Below are 21452 nucleotides of genomic sequence, written 5' to 3' on the forward strand. Positions count from 1 at the left end.
TGATAATTAACACATTAACTGTTTTTCGCCCACTGTTCGAAAGTTATTAAAGAAATATACGAATTTGCAAAAACGAAATTCTATTTACACATTTTGCTCTCGTTATCTTAGTTCTGAATGGCTTATTTGTTAAAAATCTCCTACCATACCAAGACCAAACAAATCAGTGTATACAGAATTTGGTCATCTCATAAAAACATGCATCTTCACTTGTCTTTTTTTTTGTTGCATAATTTGAAAACACTAGTTACCATTTGCCTTGTGTTAGAATTTAATGATGAATGGATGAACAAATACGGTCAGAAATGACATGGAAAAATTCCAACAACGCTTTTATTCTTCTCCTGTAAAGTTATCAATTTGCAGATACAAGGTTTTGTTCCATCAGTGACAAGATTCTCTGAAAATCCTCTGCTGGCAGAGGAACCCCTCATTTCTAAAATTAAAAACACGTCAAATTGTTCAAGTGAATTGTGTACCCACAGTCAGCACTCAAAGCGATACATTTCATAAGAAAGCCATGCCCCTATTCAGCCTACAGCAGTTTAGCTCAGCCCACTGACACTAAAGTTCTAAGAAGTTTCAGCCCACACTGCTTTTTGAATGGCAGCCAATCAGAAGAGATTCATTTCCATATATCAGTCTTAAAGGCACAGAAATGAAATTATCTTACTGCACAGTAAAATAATTATAAAACCACACAAATGTGTGAACGTATGAAATGCAAAAGGCAGGGTGGACAGTTTTGGATGATTTTCAAGTGTAATGCGTACCTGAGTTTGCGTCAGCTTAATGCTCTGAATGTGGGGGAATATTAACACACAGTCTTTCTTCTGTACGTCTTTTACAGAGTCACCACTGACCCCAACACCAAATACCTGAGAAAGCGAGAGAGAGAGAGAGAGAGAGAGAGAGAGAGAGAGAGAGAGAGAGAGAGAGAGAGAGAGACAGAGACAGAGAGAGAGAGAGAGAGAGAGAGAGAGAGAGAGAGAGTGAGTTACATCCGATTACACAATACACACTGTTCTCGCAGACTATAAGTGATCTTTCACCAGTTTGTTTAAATAAACATTGACTGTAGGTTACAATCCCTAACTACAGAGTATGAGTCACTGCTGATCTCCTCATGGAAGCTAATAAGGGAGATGCAGCATTATTTGCATATGACCTACATGCAAAATTGAGGTTACGAAGCAGGACATTGTGCTGATGCTGACAAGCTGAGTTTTCCTGTTCAACCTACAGAACCTGTTAATGGAACCCATTAAAGTCCAAAATTAAAGTGGTTAAAAAAAACAAATTTGCCATAAAGAACTAGTCAGCCAAGACGTGTACTGGGTACACATTTTTGGTCGAACTATCATTTTAAGCTTTGAACACTTGTTACTCTGAAAACTCAAGACATTCCTGAAGCTGGGAAAAAGAACACCTACTCTACAGCAGCCAATCGCTCATTAACATCTATAAACAATTATAATAATATACAATAAAGTATATGCTCATTTTCTTGGTTAAAATGAAAATCCTTATCTATTTTCATAACATAAAACCACATTAGACCAATTCAGAGTCAGCCTGCCTTTAGTCACATTTGTTTAGTGTGATGTTCAAAATAATACTGATCAAAATAATGTACAATGGTTGAATGGATAATTTAGGTTGCACACTAGTCACCTAGGCCAGAAAGCAGGCACTCGAGGGTACAATTAAATAAATTTTATCTTACAAAACAGAGACAGACTCTGTATTTCTGTTTCTGTGTATCTATTAGGGATAGATGGATGTTGATATATGGGCCGTCTGATTACACTGGGTAATGTTAGCAACCCATGCTATCATGCAATAACAATAAGAGGTGATAAACAGAAACAAAAAGTATAAAGCATAGTAGTCACTCTACTTACATTTGAGCAGTCAGTGTATTTTAACAATAACCCTGACTCCTACCAAAATAACAAATCATGATTTGTGTACTGAACTGTTTCCTACAAAAGATTTTTAGACATTTATAGCCCTGATGGGTGAGTACAGGAGTTTGCAGTGTATTATCCACCCTGAAGCACTCGGTGCAGTGCTCACCTGGTATGTTATGACCCCGTGGGTTGAGGTATTAATAAATAAAGAGTTTTCTACATTGCCCTCCTCCGTTGGGAGGAAAATGAGTTTAAAAGATGTCTTCCCTCTGGGTGGAATCACCTGAAACAACACAGAGAACAAAAAAAGACAATTTAATTACAGAAAACAGCCATACAGTCAACCTATGAAGAAGTAGAGACATCCAGTTAACTCAGAGCAGACTGAGCTGAACCTGGGTGCTTTCCTGCTCCTGAAACTTCTGAGGTTTCCCTCAGTTCCGCTTTGGGGTTTCAGTCTGGCACCTAATGTGTAAGAATGGCAGCAGCACTGCCAAAACACCACAAGCAAAGCTTGGCCATTTAACTGCTTCAATTTATGACTATTAGAATGAATTATAATCAATTATCCAGTATTCGATATAATCGATTATTCAGTATTCTATTTAGTATTCTATCGTTTATTCTCATGTCTGGGCTAAAATTTAATGTTCTGATTATTATCTAATGTATAAATCCACTAAATCATACCAAATTAATCAAACTGTGATAAAATTTGATTCCTATTTCATTGAACTAAAGAATCATAACCTAAATTAATCATTTGAAGGTCAGACTTCTGAATTCCTGTTGTATTTGAATTGAATTTACATACTTATTATTTCATTATTATTATCTTCCAACCCACTACCAAGACTCATCTGAGCACACCGACTGGTCCTGCCAAAAGTGGGCGGGGCAAGATGTGTACTGTAGCAGCAACAACAGACTAAGGGTGACTACACACTAGACAATGCAAGAACGGAGCAGTAGATGCATACGCATACAGATTTTGTCCATCTGGAAGGCCTGTATACGGCTGGAGTGGGGAGGAGTTTGTACAGTTCGAAATCCAGCGGGAAACAAAGAAATATGGGTCATCGAAAGAGATGATGGCCATATACAGAGCCAAGCAGACAAGAGCCACGAAGGCAACAAAGTCATATACAACAGGAAAGGAGTACACAGCGTCGCTACTGTCCTCCATCTTGGATTTTCCTCTGTTATCTGCCTGCATGTTTCTATTGGTTGACGTGCCCCCACGTCAGAATGCGTTGCAGCAAAAGTTTAAATGGTTTGAATTTTTTCACCGCTTGATGTGTTTTTTCACTACACCCTAAAACTTCAGAGCAGAACAAGTAGAAAAACACCAAGAATTAAAGCAAAGATAAAGAAAGAAAGAAAGAGAAAGAGAGAGAGAGAGAGAGAGAGAGAGAGAGAGAGAGAGAGAGAGAGAGGAAAGAAAGAAGGAACGATAGAAAGATAGAAAAAAGAAAAAGAGAAGTAACAGACAAAGGGAAAAATGAATCAAAGAAAGAAAAAGAGAAACAGAGATAGTGTGAAGGGAAAAAGAAATCAGGGTTTTTTTTAACCAAAGACCAAAGAACAAAAGATTAAACAATCAAACAAAAAAGTGGGGATAGAAACAAAGAAAAAAAAGAAGGGGAGAGCGGAAGACAGAAAGAGAAAAAAAGGAATAAAGTGAACGACAGAAAAGAACAAAAGAGAAAGGAAAAAGAACAAATGAACAAAGAAATGAAAGAATGAAACAAACAAAAACAGAAAAAGAAAGAATGGGGGTAGAAAGAAAGGAAAAAAGAGGAAGGTTAGAGGAAAAAGAGAAAAAAGACTAAAGAGTAAAAAGAAAGAAGTTTACTCACTCGTCTATGGAAGGAAGGCATGTGAAAGTAAGAGCTGGACGTGTAGATGGACTGCAGGGTGACTGGCAGCTCTGAGCTGGGGTTATGAATGTGGACAGTTTCAGCTCGTGGGAGTCCAACGGGCCTACACACACACACACACACACACACACACACACACACACACAAATAAACAAACACACAGAAAATAAATACACAGCAGGTGGAACAGTTGCCCCTTAGCATCCCCTCAGCACCATCATCACCACCAGCTCAGCAGAGTTCATATAGAGGAACACGGGTAGAAAAGCTACATTTTGCCCGTCCACGCAAACACAGAGAAAAAATCTCCACCCTGGAAAGCATTTTCAAAAACATTTGCAGTGACCAAAAATGCTGTTTTCATGTGGACGGACTTTCATAGGGCTGTCAAAATAATCCACTGATTACTTTGACATTTTGACATCAATCAGAATTTTAGTGAAGGCCAAACAATAAAAAAAAAAGACTTAACTGAACTATAACAGACCATGCAGAGCCTCATAAAGTAAAGCTGAAGGATTAAGGTAAAACACCTAATTATGTTTATTTGGACCAATATTGTGATCTAAATTGAGATTATTTTCTACAAATTAATGTAAAGACTTGTTTTATTTGGCCAAGAATGCCAGCATATCCACGTTTTGCACCAGACAACCAGTAGGATCCCCACTTAAAACTTGGAGGCTATTATTAAAACTGCAGGTCTGGCTTTTTTAAAATAGCTTTTTTTAAACTGTGATTTCAATAAAGAACGATCAATCCTTATGCCATTTACTTGAAAGCTATAAAAAACTAAAGTACATATAAACACAGTATGGTATTAAAATGTATACAATAGTTATCAGTTTACATGATCACCTCATCAAGCAAGGCAAATTTTGATCAATGATCAAGTAATTGAGTTTGTGTGGGTAATTGCGACGTGCTTGCTTCAAAATATCCAATCAACCTTCACTGTCAGTACTTTTTGAGTGTTACTGTATGAATGTACACTGGACCCTTTAAGTGACTGAGCACAGTATATATCTCAGACCAAGCTGCACTGCCTCAGCACAAGGTCACAGTGTGATCAGACGCTCCTGAAGAGATGAAAGCTAAAATCTTTCACCGGGGGAGAGGAGCAAAAGCCCAGGCTTCTATTAAAAGCCCAGGCCCGAGCTTCTGCTGCAGCGTTTGACTTTTGGAGCCATTCTGATGCTCATGTGTGGTCAAAGGGCAGCATCAAAGCTGCAGAGGTGTGGGGATGCTAAAAAGGGCCTGATGCTAATGCTGGGGGCGGCTTAAGAGAGCTGCAGTCACAAGAGTAAAAGTACAAAGAGCTTCAAAACATCCCTGACAAGACTGCAATTTCTGTATGTTCACTCTGGAAAGATGTTAGAGATCAGCTGTCTTAGAGTGAAATGTAAATTCATATAAAAAAAAAATCTAAGCTGTTCAACATGAAGTGAAAGGGTCTGGAAATCAAAATAGGCCTGAACAGGCAGCCCACTGTACTTCACAGGAAAAACAAACACATTTCAATAAATCAAACTGTGGAAAATGACATCGAGCTATAAAATCAGCAACATCAAACATTACATGATGCCACAACTAACTAATCTCAATCACTAATTACATCACAATGATATCAAAAAATTCAAGTATGAGGTCACAACCAACAATAGGAAACATTCTACTTATGATGTCACAATCAACAGCAGCAAACATTCTAACTTTGATGCCACAATCAGCAATTCCAAACATTCTTATTATAATGTCACATTAAACAACATCAAACACTGTATGTCACAATTACCAATACGAAGCATACTAATTATGATGTCACAATCATAACTGGAAACTTTTTCTGGGGGAAAAAACACATTCATGCATAAACAGTGTCATGACAGATATTCCTCACATACTTTTTTAAAACAAACACAGACCCAAAGAGCATAGTGGAGATCACCTTGTGTGAAACATCATCTCTTGCATAACGGTTCAAATGGAAAAAAATAATAATAATAAAAAAAACAAACAAACAAACATATTTCATATCAGCAGGTTGTGGGGAACTCAAGAAAAGCCAACATAGGTTAAACATGAAGAAGCATGTCAAATACAACTTTTCTTAGTGATAAGTCAAAACTCAACAACATCTTGTAAAGCATTTTACTGCAAAAAAGTCACTTATCAGGAAACAAGTTGATCGAATCAGTTTACAACAGAATTGTAGCTATTGTAACATCATAATTAGGAAGGTCAGAGTGAGAGATTCAGGTAGCGCCAAGACAATGAGCTGCATCCGCAACAACAGTCAAAGCCTGAAAGACAGCGATAAAAGCTCCAGCATGCCTAACAAAACTCAAAGACCCACAGTTCCACCCAGAGTTCTAGATTTGTGAGGGTATGTGTACACGTTCTGCAGGCTCGTAAACAGGCAGGAGCATGTGGCTGAGGAACAGAACGGATGATGAAATTAGCAGGGAAGAGAAATAAGGCTCCGTTTGTTTTCGCTCTCTCTCCATGTGTCTCTCTAGGTCTCTCTGTCCTTGTTGATTAAGTTAGAGACGGGAAACACTGCACACGCTCAGTTCCAACAGCTTCATAAACAGAACTGAATCAGGACCAGTGCTGTGTTCGCAAGCTTCCTTCAGCCTGTCTGTGCACCACAACGACATACTGCTAATATACAGCCTGAAACAAATGCTACAGTCCTTTTATTTGGGTAACCGCGTGGAAAATAACCACAGTAAATGGTTAACGCACGTCAGACCCACAAACTCCTGGGGTATTTGTTTTCTGTTTGCCTCACCTTTTTTCACTTCTTCAAATTGCATTTTACATACATGTCTGTGTTGTGACCACAGCTGGTACTGAAGAATGAATGACTGTAATACTTTCCAAATACCAGCAGTTTCTGACACTCGTAGACACAAGTATGTGAAACTTCGACAACGCTGAAGTTGGCTTCTTTTTTAAATTTCCAGTTCTACCATAAATGGTTCAGCAGTTACATTTAGCTGTCTGAGCAAACCAGGAAGTAACTGCTGCTCCACTTTAGGTGGAACAGAAAACTCAAAAAGAAAGCTTGTGAATAATGAAACAATATCTAGCACTGTCAACCGGTGCTACTGTTACAAAGAAATGCTAGCATAGGTTTATTTATATATTGTCCACTTTTGTTCTTTATTATTCTGCACAACAAAAATACTTTGGTTGTTAAAAATGGATCTTATTTAAACGTGAAGGGACACCCCAGAAAAATATGCTCCTGCAAGGTTTACTTAAGTAAAACAAATAAATAAATTAAAAATAAGCATCATTTTGGAATTAAATCTCGATGCATCTTTTTTTAACATCTCTGCATTGGTAAAATCCGATTTCTTTACAATTAATTATATATAGATTATTTCTGCTTATAACTGCTTCTCAAGAGCGCTCTCTCCTCCCCATTGCTGTCAGTGGCCTGTTCTCTTCAAGTCTCTTAGCCAAGTCTCGCACGAATTGGAGGCGTGTCAGGGCAAGTCACAGATTATAATCAAGAAGGAAGAACCACGCGTTCCACCGAAATGCTACAAATCAAATGTTTGGTGACAACTTGGATTTTGCAAGAGACACACACCAAAAAAATAAATAAATAAAAAAATCCCATGCAATTAGCAAGATATGCCATACCCCTATAAAGCACACAGGCAGCACGACTTACTTAGGTACCGTACCTCTGCTTTCTGCGCACCACTGAGTTAGCCTACCTGCTGAAAGTTTATAGCACATTCATCTGCTGGCAGTAGTTACGGCATCTTTTTACTGTTTAACTGTTAAATGCGTTAAGTATTATAAAAGTGAGCAAAGGAAAACTTGTCTAAGGCAAGGTCCAGGCCTGGTTTTATTTTATCTTTTGTCAGAGCCTCTTTTTTTTGCAGTACAAAGGGCCAAATGGTTTTTAGAAGTCAAAAAGAAACAGCATAAATGAGATGCTTACTGAGTTGCAGTGCTAGAGAAACAAATACAGGAAGTAAAAATGGCATTTTCTTCAATTATGATTTGCTGTCTGCTTAAGCAGAACCAAAGAAATATAATCAAACTTTCTGTACCATACTGAACCGCATGGCATCACATTCTTTTGCATCACATCGCATCGTACTGAATCACATTGTGTTGAAACAAACTGTATCGAATAGCACTGCAAAGCAACAGGGCTGAATCATATCGTATCACTTCTGAACTGCAGCAGTAGCATGATTGCATCTGACCCCAGCAGAGTGAGGAGGCAATTCTGGATGTTTTTGCTTCCCAAAGGGAAACTTCATACTGCCCCCTCACTGACCCCTCCCCAAAAGCTCTGAGAAAAGGAGGCAGGGCCATATTTGGTCATCTCCATCAGCTCTGGTGTGTGTGTGCTCCTCTAAAGTCTCACTGCAGTTTTACTGCTTCACTGCTTTACTACAGCAGGACAGACGTCTCACAACCACTATTTGTAGTTTCCTGGCAAATATCAGTGATTTTAAACATGGCACCGTCATTGGATGTCACCTGTACCACAAGTCAGTTCATGAAATTTTTGCCCTGCTAGATCTGCCCTAGTCAACTGTAAGTGGTATTATTGTGAAATGGAAGCATATAAGAGCAACAACAGCTCAGCCAGACTAGTTTTGAAGTGAGGAGAATGTAAAAATCCCCTATCCTCTGTTCCAAGGCTACCTACAGAGTACCAAAGTGCCTCTAGAAGCAACATCACTATGTGAAATGAAAGATCTTCCATTTTGTGGTTTGCATCAAGCTAACAGTAGTGGAAAAGCCTCCTCCCCCAACACTGACACTGGGGCAATGCTACACAGTCTAAGTCTATACAAAGACTTTTGACAAAAACCTGGACAGGTCAGTTGTAGTTAGTGGTCACTTACTGTGTCCCAAAGTCCAGCACGGACGGCTGAAAGCGGAGGGGTCTCCCACTGTAAAACGAGGAACTGAGAAAGAGAGAAGAAATCACATTAGCATTGATATTTTGGTTTAAGATGCAGTACAGAAACACTGACCTCAATACTGATACCTGAAAAACATTTTCTTCCATACTTTCTTTTAAATTACACATTGAAAATGGGCGTGGCTTAAACTAAATGAGTGCTTTAAGTGGGTTTATTTACTGACCTCAGTAGTTTACATGCTACTCAATAAGTGCTGATATCAATAACAAATATATGGAATCTTTTTTAGACAATCAGTCTAGATTTTGGAACAAGCATGCCTACTAGTAGCTCAGTGATGCTCATAAGACTGACTACTTGAGAAGCATTTTAAGTTCAGCATCACTACAATGAAATGCAACTATACTGTCAAATAATCAGGCAAATTTCAGTATTATTGCCCAAAACAATAAGCATTCAAATCATGTATATGTATAATAAGAATATACCTGAACTTCTAGATCTAAAACACAGTAGCCACGTTTACATGCAGCCTAATAATCCGTTAATAACCCGACTAATAGCTCAATCGGAATACAATACGTCCATGTACACACTTCAATCGGAATAGTCTAATCCGATTGAGGCCATTCAGAATACAATTCTATCCGATTGAACGAGGTGGGTAATCCTGTAAATAATCCTTTAAATAGAAGAATAATAGCCATGTAAATGCCTGTATCCGATTACATTTCCAATCGGAATGTCTAAGTACGTTCTGCACGTGTGTCACGTCATAACAAAGGTTTATAACGTTCAGCATGGCGGGAGCAGAAACTGGTCGGCAGAGGAGACGAAGTTTATGTTCTGATCTTTAAAAGACGGCGGTGGGACGGGCGTCCAGCTTATGTGTCTCAGAACACAACGTCTTCCTCTCACCCTTCTTTAATAAGGACATGTGAAGGACGTTTTCCTGAGTCTGACATTTTAAAGCAATTAAAAACACAAGTGCGCCAACTAAAACTCATCTCACTTTGACTGGACCTCACGTGATGTTCGCTGTCATGGTGACGTTTACTCTAAGTGGTACTCCACGCATGCGCGCCATTTTGGATCGGATTACTTGTAGTGAGCATGTAAACAAAGATTTTCATCAGACTGTTGAATAAAGTGAGCATATAAACACCTCAGTCTGAATCTGTAATCGGAATGTATTCAATCGGATTGGCAAAAATCTTTGCATGTAAACACAGCCATTGAAGGTGCCTAACAAATAAAACTACATACAATTTATTGCACTGAATAAAAAACAAATATTGTGTATTATGTTGTAATTTTTTATGTAATGTCTGTTATTGTGTTTCAATTTATGCAGGGAGTGATACAGAACACAAAAATTGTAGAACAAAATGTATTTGGTGGCTGTCAATAGACTTTCTTTTGGTGGTCTTTGTGTAGGAAAAAACTGGTTCAGGCTTCCTCCACAACACACACACACACACACACACACAAAAAAATATACATGAATGTATTTATGTGTGCACGCAGTACCATAAGAGAGCAGAAATAAAGAGATCTGGTCAGTGCTGTGCTGACTATTTTATCTTTGAACACTGGACTCAAACAAAAGGTCTTTCTTCTTGTGACCGGACTGAGAGATAAGAACGGACTTTATCACTGAATCACATCACTCCGCATGTGCTGCGTTCACAAACACACACACACACACACACACACACACACACACACACACACACACACGTGTACCTCTGAGTTTTCCCACGTATTTAAAAGAGAGCAAGGCGTGCTGCCACGGTTTGATCAACTGGACTGGACACACCTCTAACAGAGCGATCAGCTTACACACAATGACTCACTCACTGAATGAATGATGGAGATATGAGAGGTTCCTTCAGCTACTAAATGCATAAAGACAAAAATACAATATACAGTGGGGTCCAAAAGCCTGATGATATCACTGGTGATAATGCTTCTATTTGCATTCATTTCTAATTAAATTTCAATTTCTTTCATTACAAATTACATTATCAGCATAATTTGAGTGAAAAGTGAATTTTAGAATTTCTCAGTATTTGATACAGTATGTCCCCCTATTTTGCTTTAATGACAGCGTACACTCAAGCGGGTATGGACTAGGCCTCTAAACAGTAGATCAACATCCATATGAGCTGTCCGAACGTGTTTCAGTGGAAGGCTTGACCTTTTAGTATAAAGGCTTGGTCACACGGTCAGTTTCACAAATTTGCTTCAATTTAAGTAGCAAGCTAGAAACAGTGTAGACTCTTAAGTATTTTTTTATTTTAGCTTTAGTCATAATTTGTTTTAAATGTTTCGAAGTTCTAAATTTTCCTGCTGTTTATTTCCAGGTTTAAATGAAAAACAATATACAAAATTTTCAAAATGTGGTCTGCTGTGCATTATTGTTGTGTGTGCAGTGCTGTTAGTAATGGAACAATAATAAGGGTTAAACTGTGGAGCTCATTCATTCCTGGCGAGGCTGAGAGGAGGCGTGGTGGATCACACTTGAGCTACAGAAACGCTGCAGGACATCACAAACACAAACAACACAGCCAAGCTCGCTTCATTATTCAGAACACATGAGGCTCAATCCATGTGAAATCACTGAAGACAAAAACTAAGGCTTCACCCACCTATTAAAGCCCCTGTATCTCAAAACTAATTAAGATTGAAACCTGAAATTTTTCACACCGGTTAATACACATAATGACTGTACTTCACAAATAGCCTACTAAAGAGCCTATATTAGATTATAAACGTAGCGTTCAATTCCCAGTTCTCGTGGCTTGTTTTGAATTCACTGTGTTTTGTTACAAAAACTCTTTTACATATATCCACCTTTTCAGCCTACAGCAGTTTAGCTCAACCCACTCATGCTGAAGTTACAAGGAGTATTTCAGCTCTGAGTGCTTTTAAATGAGGCACAGCCAATAAGAAAAGAATTCATTTACATATCTTAAAGTCTTAAAGGGCCCAACATTCTCTTTACAATATTTTTCTTGTATTTTACTTTCTATTTTATGCATCAAAAAGTCTTTTATTCATTTCTACATTTTCCAATCTTCCTTTATCTCTTACGATTAAAGAGGCTGCTACTTTATAACTCATATCTGCAAATGACCTCTGTTCTGAGTTGCTGTGCCTCATTAAGAAGCAGTCTGGGCTGTAACACCCCTTATAACTTCAGTGTAAAGAAGTGGTGCTAAACTGTTTTGTTGGTTTTAGTGATACCACAAAAGCAGAATTCAAAACGGGCTGGTTCTGCTGCTTCATTTTAAAGGCACAGCAACAAAAACAGCCTGTTTAATTCTAAGAGACAAAGATAGATTGGAAAAAAGCAGATCATGTGCTGGTAAAATATTTTTGGAAGTCAATGTTTGCTTCTGTTAATTCAGTCATGCAATTAATGAAATTTGGCAAACAGTGTAGTATGGTGAGTTCGGGGGATTTTGGTCAGTGTCACTGTTCTCTCTTTGCGGTAACACACCCCACGCACAACAACAGATCACACCATAGAGGCAGAGAGCACTCAGACAGGAAACTGTTTAACAGGAAGTCAGAGTGGCATCAAACAAGAACTGTTACTATCAGATCAATAGTTCACAAACAACAAGGCCACTGTTAGATTGTTAAAGATCAATATTAGACAGCACAGGTGCAGAACCAAAACACTAACAATAACACTACAGCATCAACAGTACCTAAGTACCTAAACTCATCTACTGCTATATCCGTCCACACTGCAATTATACAAAGTATAATAATACTAAGTATAATAATAAGGGCTGGCCCAAACTGAATTTTACATGCTCTGAACTAGGGGTGCAGGAAAAAATCGATTCTTAGATGCATCGCGATGCAGACGTGAACGATTCTGAATTGATTCATTGATTCAATTTTCTAAATATTTCATTGATAACGTAATGTTGACGGAATGCAATGGGCGGAACTTGGAAGTGGGAAAGTGTAGCCCCTGGACAGTCAAAAACACAACTGGATGAGCGAGAAATCCGACCGGCTCCCTCTGCATTAAAAGCCAGGTTAGATCAGGAGTCACAACCCAAATGATAAGAAGAGCCATTTTGTCCTTTCAACAAAAATCAAACCACCTTGGGAGCCAAAACATTTATGTCCAGTATGTCTCAGTATGTGTTAATGTCCTAGTATAGGCTGAACAGTATAAACGAAAACACAGACTTACTCTGCTCTGCTTTAGCTTTTCTTCCATCTCCGCCAGAAAACTTTTCCTCAAAAGTTGAACAGTTTCTTGTAAAATGTCTTTCAGCTTTCAGCTTAGTTTTACGAGGTTGAAGTCGCTTCTCACTCGCCAGCTTCTTGCTGAACTTTCTGGTTCCACCTTAAATTCTGACTGAGACGCCGAATGTAATTGTGGCACCATTTAAGGTGGAACGGGAAAATTAGACAGAAGCGACTTCATCTTCGCAACTTTTTAGTGTTTGACAGTCTCTCGTTGCATATTTAATGTACCAGGAAACCAACTGCGCTGCTTATAAATGCAAATATGTCCGTTCATCTCCAAATGTTCGTCTGTCTTTCTCTTTTCCTTTTTCATTCACTACTAGCCAGGCGAAACCTCGTTGCTACATGACCTGCAGTCTTTCGCGCCACCCCCCCCTCTATCACGAGACCAAAACCCAAGTTATAAAATCACTAAAGAATATATAATGTGCTGCGTGGACATCCATTACCACTGGATCTTATTTCACCGTAACAGCGCATTTTATCGCAGATGAGTAGCAGCAGCGTCTCCAAACAACAGCAGTGAATGAGAGCCTTCCAGTTCACTTGCCACATCACTTCCATTTGTTTTATTAATAAAAGATATTGGACGTAAATGCATTATGGATCACTACAAATACTTTGCTTTAAAACTACCAAGTCCTCAGACAGTAAGAAAATAGAAATCATGTATAGAAAAAAAAGATGCATCGAGATGCATCGATAATTGTTTTATAATTGCAGCCCTCTGAATCGTAATCGAATCGAATCATGAGGTGCCTAAAGATTCCCACCCCTACTTTGAACACTCGGTGTGTCTGAACAAGTACTGAAATACTGGTTCTCAAAACCACCTTTAAAACAATAATATTTACATTTTATAACTGACCATAATCTTGAGCAAGCTTGATACTGCAGTTCAAAACATATCCAGTAGACGTTAATTTGTTATTAACAGTCAGGTTGAAGCCCAGCTGCAATGCGATGTATGTTCTGATAATAGAATCTGATTGTAGCCCTATATTCAAATACAGCTGTATGCAAATGTTTGGGCGCCCCTGGTCAAATTCCATGCACTCTAATAAACAGAACAGACATATCAAATGTTTCCATTTTACTGTCATCTACCTTTAGTCATAGTTCATTAAAATGAAGATAAACTCACAGAGGCCTCAATTTTATTTTAAAATATATTGTTTTTAATGTTGTCCTTTGACCAACATTACAATTTAAATGAAAAAAATGCAAAGAATTAAAATGAATTGACATAAATAACACATTCTGTAAAAGACTTACATGACAAATTTCTGCAAGACCCACCAGGGGGCTTCTTACCCCGAGTAGCGGGTTAAGATGACGCTTTTAAAGCTGTTCTTTTTTGTACTCTATTAAAAGAACAGTCTGCCGTTCCAGTTTATTCCTCTAACTGTATGCAGGTGTGTACATCATCATCATCATCGTCATAATCATCTTGTGCATGATAAACTGATTCCTGATGATTCTTAAGGAGGGGCTTTTCTCATTTCCTCCTATATTACAATACAAAATTTTGTCCACGTCATGCAGATGAATAGCTCGGCACTAGAAGTGGAGGGTTCAGTTCATTGATCAGAATGAGGCCTCTAAACAGCAATATGAGTGACACTGGAATGTAATGCTGTGGCACAAGTGCTCTGAAGATGCATGTGCCCCTCTGCGTGAGTGATGAAAACCGAGCAGGTCTTGTTGACACTGAGCTGACACAGCTGCTCCCTGCTGCAGATAAGACTGACTAACACCTTCAGTGCTAGACATATGTGTCTTTAAACATCTCAGTGCACCGGCCCCCGTCTTCTGAGACTCCCAGCTTTACATTTCTAACCTAAACCTGATCAAAGGCAGTGATCAGGTTACACATCCTCATTATTCTTATTAGTGCTCTACATTGGCAGCAACCCAACAAGCCTATTCAGGCTCCGCCCACAAAAAACAAGAGTGCTGGTGCTTTTACAGCAAAAACACACCAAACAAGACACTGCCACAGAGTGAAGCCAAACTGTGTAACGGTTCTATTACAATCAAACAACACTTAAAGAGAATTTCTTTAGAACTACCAGCACATCTGAAAACAGCACAAAGCAATTCCACTGCACTGCACATCCACATAAAACTCTACTGGAATCACTACAACAACTCAGTTTAACACAAAGAAGGTGTTTAAACTACAAAGGCATTACAACAAACCAGTGAGATATTTCTGATATTAGATATAATCTCTTAAGAAAGGGAGAAAGTCAAAGTGAAAAAGTTTCCAAAACTGGGTTCAAAAATGATTAAAATCTACAGAGAAAATGAGACTCCTAACAACCATGCAAGACCAACAAAACTGTGCTCATCAGCTAAACAGTACTCAAAGCTTTAATCTTTGAGAGAGAGGAGAAAAATCAATCTCCACTCGTGCTTCATATGTGAAAACAGGTGTTTCTGTCTTTCCACTGTGAGAAGACAACTCAACACTGAGAATGAGTCTGAAAGGATGTGTAGGTGTCAAGATGCCCTTACTGAGAAAAGGAAACAGACAAATCAAACAAAGACGCTGCTGCTGCTGCTCTCAGAACAAATAACAAACTGACCACCCAAGAGTCCAGACCTCAATATCACTCAATGTTACTTGAATGGTGAGAAGCAGAAATTTCAACCAACTTCCAAGACTGAACTTTGTTGGTGTGGGAAAAATATCCCTGCAGATTTCTTAGAGAAACTGAAAGTAAGTCTCCTGAAAAGAATGGAAGATGCTTTTCCCCCCGAGACACTGAAAAGTTTATAAATTAATGGTCAGACTAGAAATGAAAATAAATGCATAAAATAACCAAGTTCTATGTTAAAGAAGGAGAACAATTTATTTACATAAATAAAGCTACAGGTTTCTGAAACACCAGTCTAGTTGCTACAGTCACTGATTATGTAACATCTCCACTCCCATCAGTCTCAGTAACCTTGTCAGGGTCGCCAGATTGGGCAGGATCCCCAAGCACAAAGTTTTAAGTAATTGTTTGATTTTTTTTTAATTACCTTGTAGTATTTCAAGTTTCATTACTACATAATAATACCATGAATAATAATAATAACAAAAAAAACTTGAATGATAACAATAAATAACAATAAGATTTATAAAATCTTTTTTCATTTATTCTTTCAAGTCAAACACATCTTTTGAGCTTTTCTTATAAAATACTCAAATATGAGACAACTAACTATGGATTATTCCAAAAAATTCAAATATTTGACAGTTGCAGCCCAGTTTCCAGTAATGGAATAGTTTTTTGTTTTTTTTTAAGATAATTCCTATTAAAAGCATATCAGTATCAGAGCTATACATACAGATCATATACTGCTAACAGCTCCATTTTTGTCATCACCATAATGATAAAAGTCTTAAAGTCTTAAAAAGACTATGTCTGGGCTCCCGAGTGGCGCAACCGTCTAAGCGATCCCTGGTGATGCTACAGCCATCCGTAGCCGGGAGTCCAAGAAAGCACAATTGGCCTCGCTCTCTGGGTGGGTAGGATGGCCCCTCCACCCCCCCCATCCCTTAACGGGATGCTAGTCAGCGCAGGCGTCTGTTAGCTGACGTAACAGATCTGGAGGTTGGCGCTTTCCTCCGAGTGTGTTCGGCTGTCCAATGACGTTGCGTGAGCGGCAGTTCGAAAAGAAGCGGTGGCTGGCTTCACAGGTCTCGGAGGAAGCCTGTGTTAGCCTTTGCCCTCCTAGCGTTGATAGCATTGTGTGACTGGGGGATGACGGGGTGGAACTGGCGACGACTATGTCTGTTACCAGCTGATCTACAGTGTAACTCACAGTTCCAGGTCAGCTAACACACATTGATTGTATGAAGAGTTGTGGACACATCTGACCACCTGGCAGTGAAAGGTCAACAGCAGGTTAAACTATTACTGTCAAGGCTCGGCTAGACTAGCCTCTACTAGCGAGCTAACCAAGAAAAACGTTTTACAGCCAGAATGAACCTGACCGATATGCACATTTTGCTGCTGCTATCGTTGTTTAGCGACGTGTTTTCAGTTTAGTTGGTTTACTAAATGGATAGTAAAGTTCATATTCCACTGCTAACCTAGAGCACCCCCAACACCTACATTGTCTGGTAAGGACCAAACAATTTTTTTTTAGTTTCGCTAGTTTTAAATTTTAAAAGTTAAAATTAAGGTCTCTCCTGGGAACACCTTTTTACAATGATCCACACCAAACAACAGAACTGAACATCAGAGTCTGCTTTCCTCTTCTTCTAGCTGAGCATCAGTGCTGTACTGTCTGCATAATCTGCCTGTTTTAACATCTTACTCTTCACAGACTTTTATATTGTTATATAGAGCAATGCCACATGAACAAAAACAAAGCATTTGAATTTGCTGAATAGTTTGCAGAACATATTTTTGACAGCTTGGACCAGGCATCGGCAACCTGATTGGTTACATTTACAATGACCTGGAATTAAGACAGTCGATCGTAGACTATTTTCACTACTTCAATTGTGATACACCACGACATTAGGTGTGTCTATTTTCAGGCACTATAACAGGTGGGATTACATCTTTTATTATGAATATATCTGATGGACAGATCTGGATTTTACACTATGATTGCGAAAGCTAAAATAAAAAGTCATTTCAGGCTCTAAAAGAAGCAAATTTTGCAGTGTGAAAACAGGCTTAGTAGTTCAACTTCTATGAAAAGTGAAATAACTTTGAAAGACAAACATATTTTGCTCATGACTGACAACACAGTGAGTTATTTTAATGTTTTACACTACACTCATATTGATTTACATCATTTCTTTGTCTGATCAGATAAACCAAACTAGCCTACTATCTCAGCATATCTGATGATGCACCCAGCTTCTTCTAAATGTTATGCACCAGTAAAAACGACAGCCAAACAGATGTTTCTCATTGTGTAAACACTGTTTGCCATTTTAATATTATCAGTACTTAAAAAACAATGACCAATTAACTGTAAGGTTCGTTCATCACAATAACAACAAATATCATATTGCCCACCCCTAGTTTAAAGCGATACTGCCTCATGCTGACACCACAATCAGACAACAAACACCAAACAAAGCAGACAAACCAAAAGTGGCTCTAAAAGCTCCATTTCCACATTATCAAAACCCAGAATCAAACAAAGTGTTTGGAGGATTATCGAGTTCATTTCACAAAGCAAGATTTCTTAGTTTAAGCCCAAAGCGAAACGTATCAAATAGGAAGGACTCGTTACTCTTCTCCTTTTGGAGAAACTTGACTTCAGACTTACTAAAATATAAAATCCAGTTGTACAGAAAACCCCCAGCTCCTTTACTCAGAATATGGAGGTGTCTGTGTGTTATAATGGAGTGAGATCTTTGCTGGAACACGTTTGAGAACAGCTGGAGGGCAAAAGTGATTATGAACCACATCAGACAGGATCCACCCTCAGCTCGATGACTAACAAGAGCGAAAACAGAAGTAAAAGTGCAGTTTTGCATTTAGAGAGAGCCACTAAAATCAATCAATACAAGTTGAAGATTGAATCTGATTGATGTTCACACACTTTCCCACACTCTGAGGAATGAGGTTCCCTCTGACGTTCTGAGGAAATAAAAATTCATTTTGATTGGAATGGAAAAAAAAATCACTTTTCTTTATGTTCTACACATGCGTTTTCTACATGCGAGAACGTTTGCCGCTGGTCTGAAGAGTACAGAACGCTTGTTTCCGCTCTGCACTCACAAACAGGAAATGGCGGGTAATTTAAATAATGCAGAAGTGGTGCAGAAGCTGCCATTTACCATTTATATACGTTTAGAATCAAAGCATGTGTATACACACACCCACATATGTATTTATTACACACAGTGAGGTCCAAAGTCTTGTTAAATTAAATCCATTTTGCATTCCTTTCTAATTTATAGCAAAGTTTTTATTACAAATGATATCAGCACAATTTGAATGAAAAGTAGAATCTTTGAAGTTCTAAACCAAATTTCAGAATTTCTTAAGTGTTTGATATGTCCTTCTTTTGCTTTATTGACAGGGTGCACTGGGGCTGACATGGATTATAAATTTATAATCCACAGCTGTTAAAAGTAAATTTCTATGGAGAAGTGGATCTGGGGTAAACTTTGTTTACTTTTTCTTCATCTTTGTTGTCCAGCTACTGCCATACTGTCTTTAAAGCTGATTTGTTAACCTTGGTTGTAATCACCAGGCAGTTGCCTCAGGTAACCCAATTTCTTTCTTTCAAGGAACCACAAATATGTCTGCTGAGTCACTGGTGAATCCAGCGTACAAATGAATCATTTCCTTATCTATGTGGAGAAGTCTGTATTTGTTTTTATAGAATAAAATAAGTTATATAATGTTCAAAATAACATTTATTTGTCTGCGCAACACAGATGAAGACTGAAGAAAACAAATGAAGACTGATACAAACATCTGATACCCAATGATATTGTGTGAAAGTAAGCCTAGTGTACAACGAACAAACTGCTGCTGACGAACAATCGACTAAAGCTGGCAGTGAAAGTGGGTCTGCTCACAGAGTTACTGACTCTGTGGTGGTCGGACACAAAGCCGTTGGTCACCTTAAACATTCACACCAGAAATACACTGTGCGATTTTAGCCCATTTTTAAACACAAGCAAACACAATCACAGCCACTTCCCCAAGACGAGTGGAGACACATAGGCTAGCAAAACGGAGGCTAAAAAGCTGACATTTGCTACCAAACCATGTACGTCAACTTTGCTCATCTTGACTGACTATATTAGCTACATATTAATGGTAATACAGTGATTCCTTAAACAGTCTTTGTAAAACAGGATGTAGCGAGACTATTACAGTGTATATTTCAGTGCAGAGTTAAAAGCAGCTAGATTTTAATGATTTAACTGTTAAGGTACACTGCACTAATTTATACTAACAGCTACTTCACTCTATATATGTAATTCAGAATGGTGTCGGACTCTGTATCAGCGAGTACTAAAAATATGTACTCGGTCTGAACCTTGTACCTCCATTGCAAACTTCAGACTTCAAAACTTTGGTTTGTCTGATTGACTATATTTGAGGGAAAAATTGGGTAACTCTGACTTTTGGCTGAACTACTGCTTCAAGAATAAAAGCATTTTGGTTTAGGTAAACCAGCGGTTGGAGAATGTTTGTTTGAGGTCAGGCCGAGCAGCAGTTTGCATACGGTTTCCATGGTCACTGGTGTCCACCCAACACAGCAGTGAGTAAAAACGTGGTGTCAATTTGTCACAACACGAATGCCAGAAACACACAGATAAACACAAGCAACCGTCAGGAATCAGACTCCAGCATCGGACAAACCACAGAAAAAAGAAGATACAAGCAGCACAATTGGGCTGCTGTGCTGCAACTAATGATTCTTTCTATACTTAATCGATCAATGCTTATACAATATCAACTAATCTAACCCTTCTTCAGGGTAATCACTTGGCTCAGGTGTGAGCGTTTACCTGGCACAGGTGAGCCTGCTTACCTCACCCAGGTGAGAGTGATTTCCTGGCTCGGGTGAGAGCAGTCACCTTGGTAGGTGTGCTAGGAGCTGGAATGGGACTGGGTGAGGCACCCCGAGAACCAGCTTAGACATTTTTGAATCATTAGAACACAAATCAATTTCTAATGTAACCTTTAGCAATGACATAAAATACATTTGGACTCAACAGCAGCAACAGAGTAGATCCACAGATGTGTCTCTGCACTGGAAAAGCATGAGGGAGGTGGTGCTGAGGGAATGTGAAAGAGAGAGAGTGAGTGCAGTGTTGCTGCTATTTGTGGGTTTGGCACAGAGCAGAAAGGCATGAGAGGACGTAACACAGCAGGAGGTGTGAAAGAGAGAGAGAGAGAGAGAGAGAGAGAGAGAGAGAGAGCAATGAAGTGGCAGCTTACCAATGGCAACCAGTAAACCGAAATTAAGAGAAAGCTAAGTCATGCAAATGTGTATAGATAGACAGACAGATAGATAGACAAGTAGATAGACAAGTAAGGGCTTGGTGATGTATACTGGGATTGTTAGAAATCACATCACAAACACTGTGATGATTACAAAGAGAGCATGACTAGTCCAATTAACTGGATTTAGTGTATTGTATGCAATTTATTGTATGCAAATCACTGTAGTTTTTGATTACTTTGTTCCAACATATCAGATGTCAGAGAAAACAAACAACGTGATAGGTCGTGTGACATGAAAACTGCTTGAAGTATTGTGATGTTACAGTTTTGCCATTTCGCACACCCATAAGACCTACAGATAGATGTAAAAAGCTAGAAAAACTCAGCTTCTCTGCGAGATCCAGACTAAGTAGGCATTTTAGAGATGATGGTGAGTCCATGAAAACGTAAACAATTTCACAGCAAGCTGCAGGTTTCCTTTCACTTTTATTTATTTTTTTCTCCCAAGCTTTTACTTTCTGGTGTACGAATTTGAATCATTTG

General features: G+C 38.7%; 1 protein-coding gene across 2 annotated transcripts in view; it reads right to left on the bottom strand.

Annotated features, from left to right (window-relative positions):
* tmem131l (transmembrane 131 like) overlaps positions 1–21452 on the bottom strand; it is a 71004-nt gene that overhangs the window by 24519 nt on the left and 25033 nt on the right. For both annotated transcript variants that reach the window (XM_036583813.1, XM_036583811.1), the window contains exons 4-7: positions 8680–8742; positions 3773–3896; positions 2080–2196; positions 774–878 (exon numbers count right to left, since the gene is read on the bottom strand). In XM_036583813.1, coding sequence (XP_036439706.1) covers positions 774–878; positions 2080–2196; positions 3773–3896; positions 8680–8742 — 409 coding nt within the window. The remainder of the gene's footprint in view (positions 1–773; positions 879–2079; positions 2197–3772; positions 3897–8679; positions 8743–21452) is intronic.

Source organism: Colossoma macropomum, unplaced genomic scaffold (genome assembly GCF_904425465.1).
Source record: "Colossoma macropomum unplaced genomic scaffold, Colossoma_macropomum, whole genome shotgun sequence".
NCBI classification, from domain to species: domain Eukaryota; kingdom Metazoa; phylum Chordata; class Actinopteri; order Characiformes; family Serrasalmidae; genus Colossoma; species Colossoma macropomum.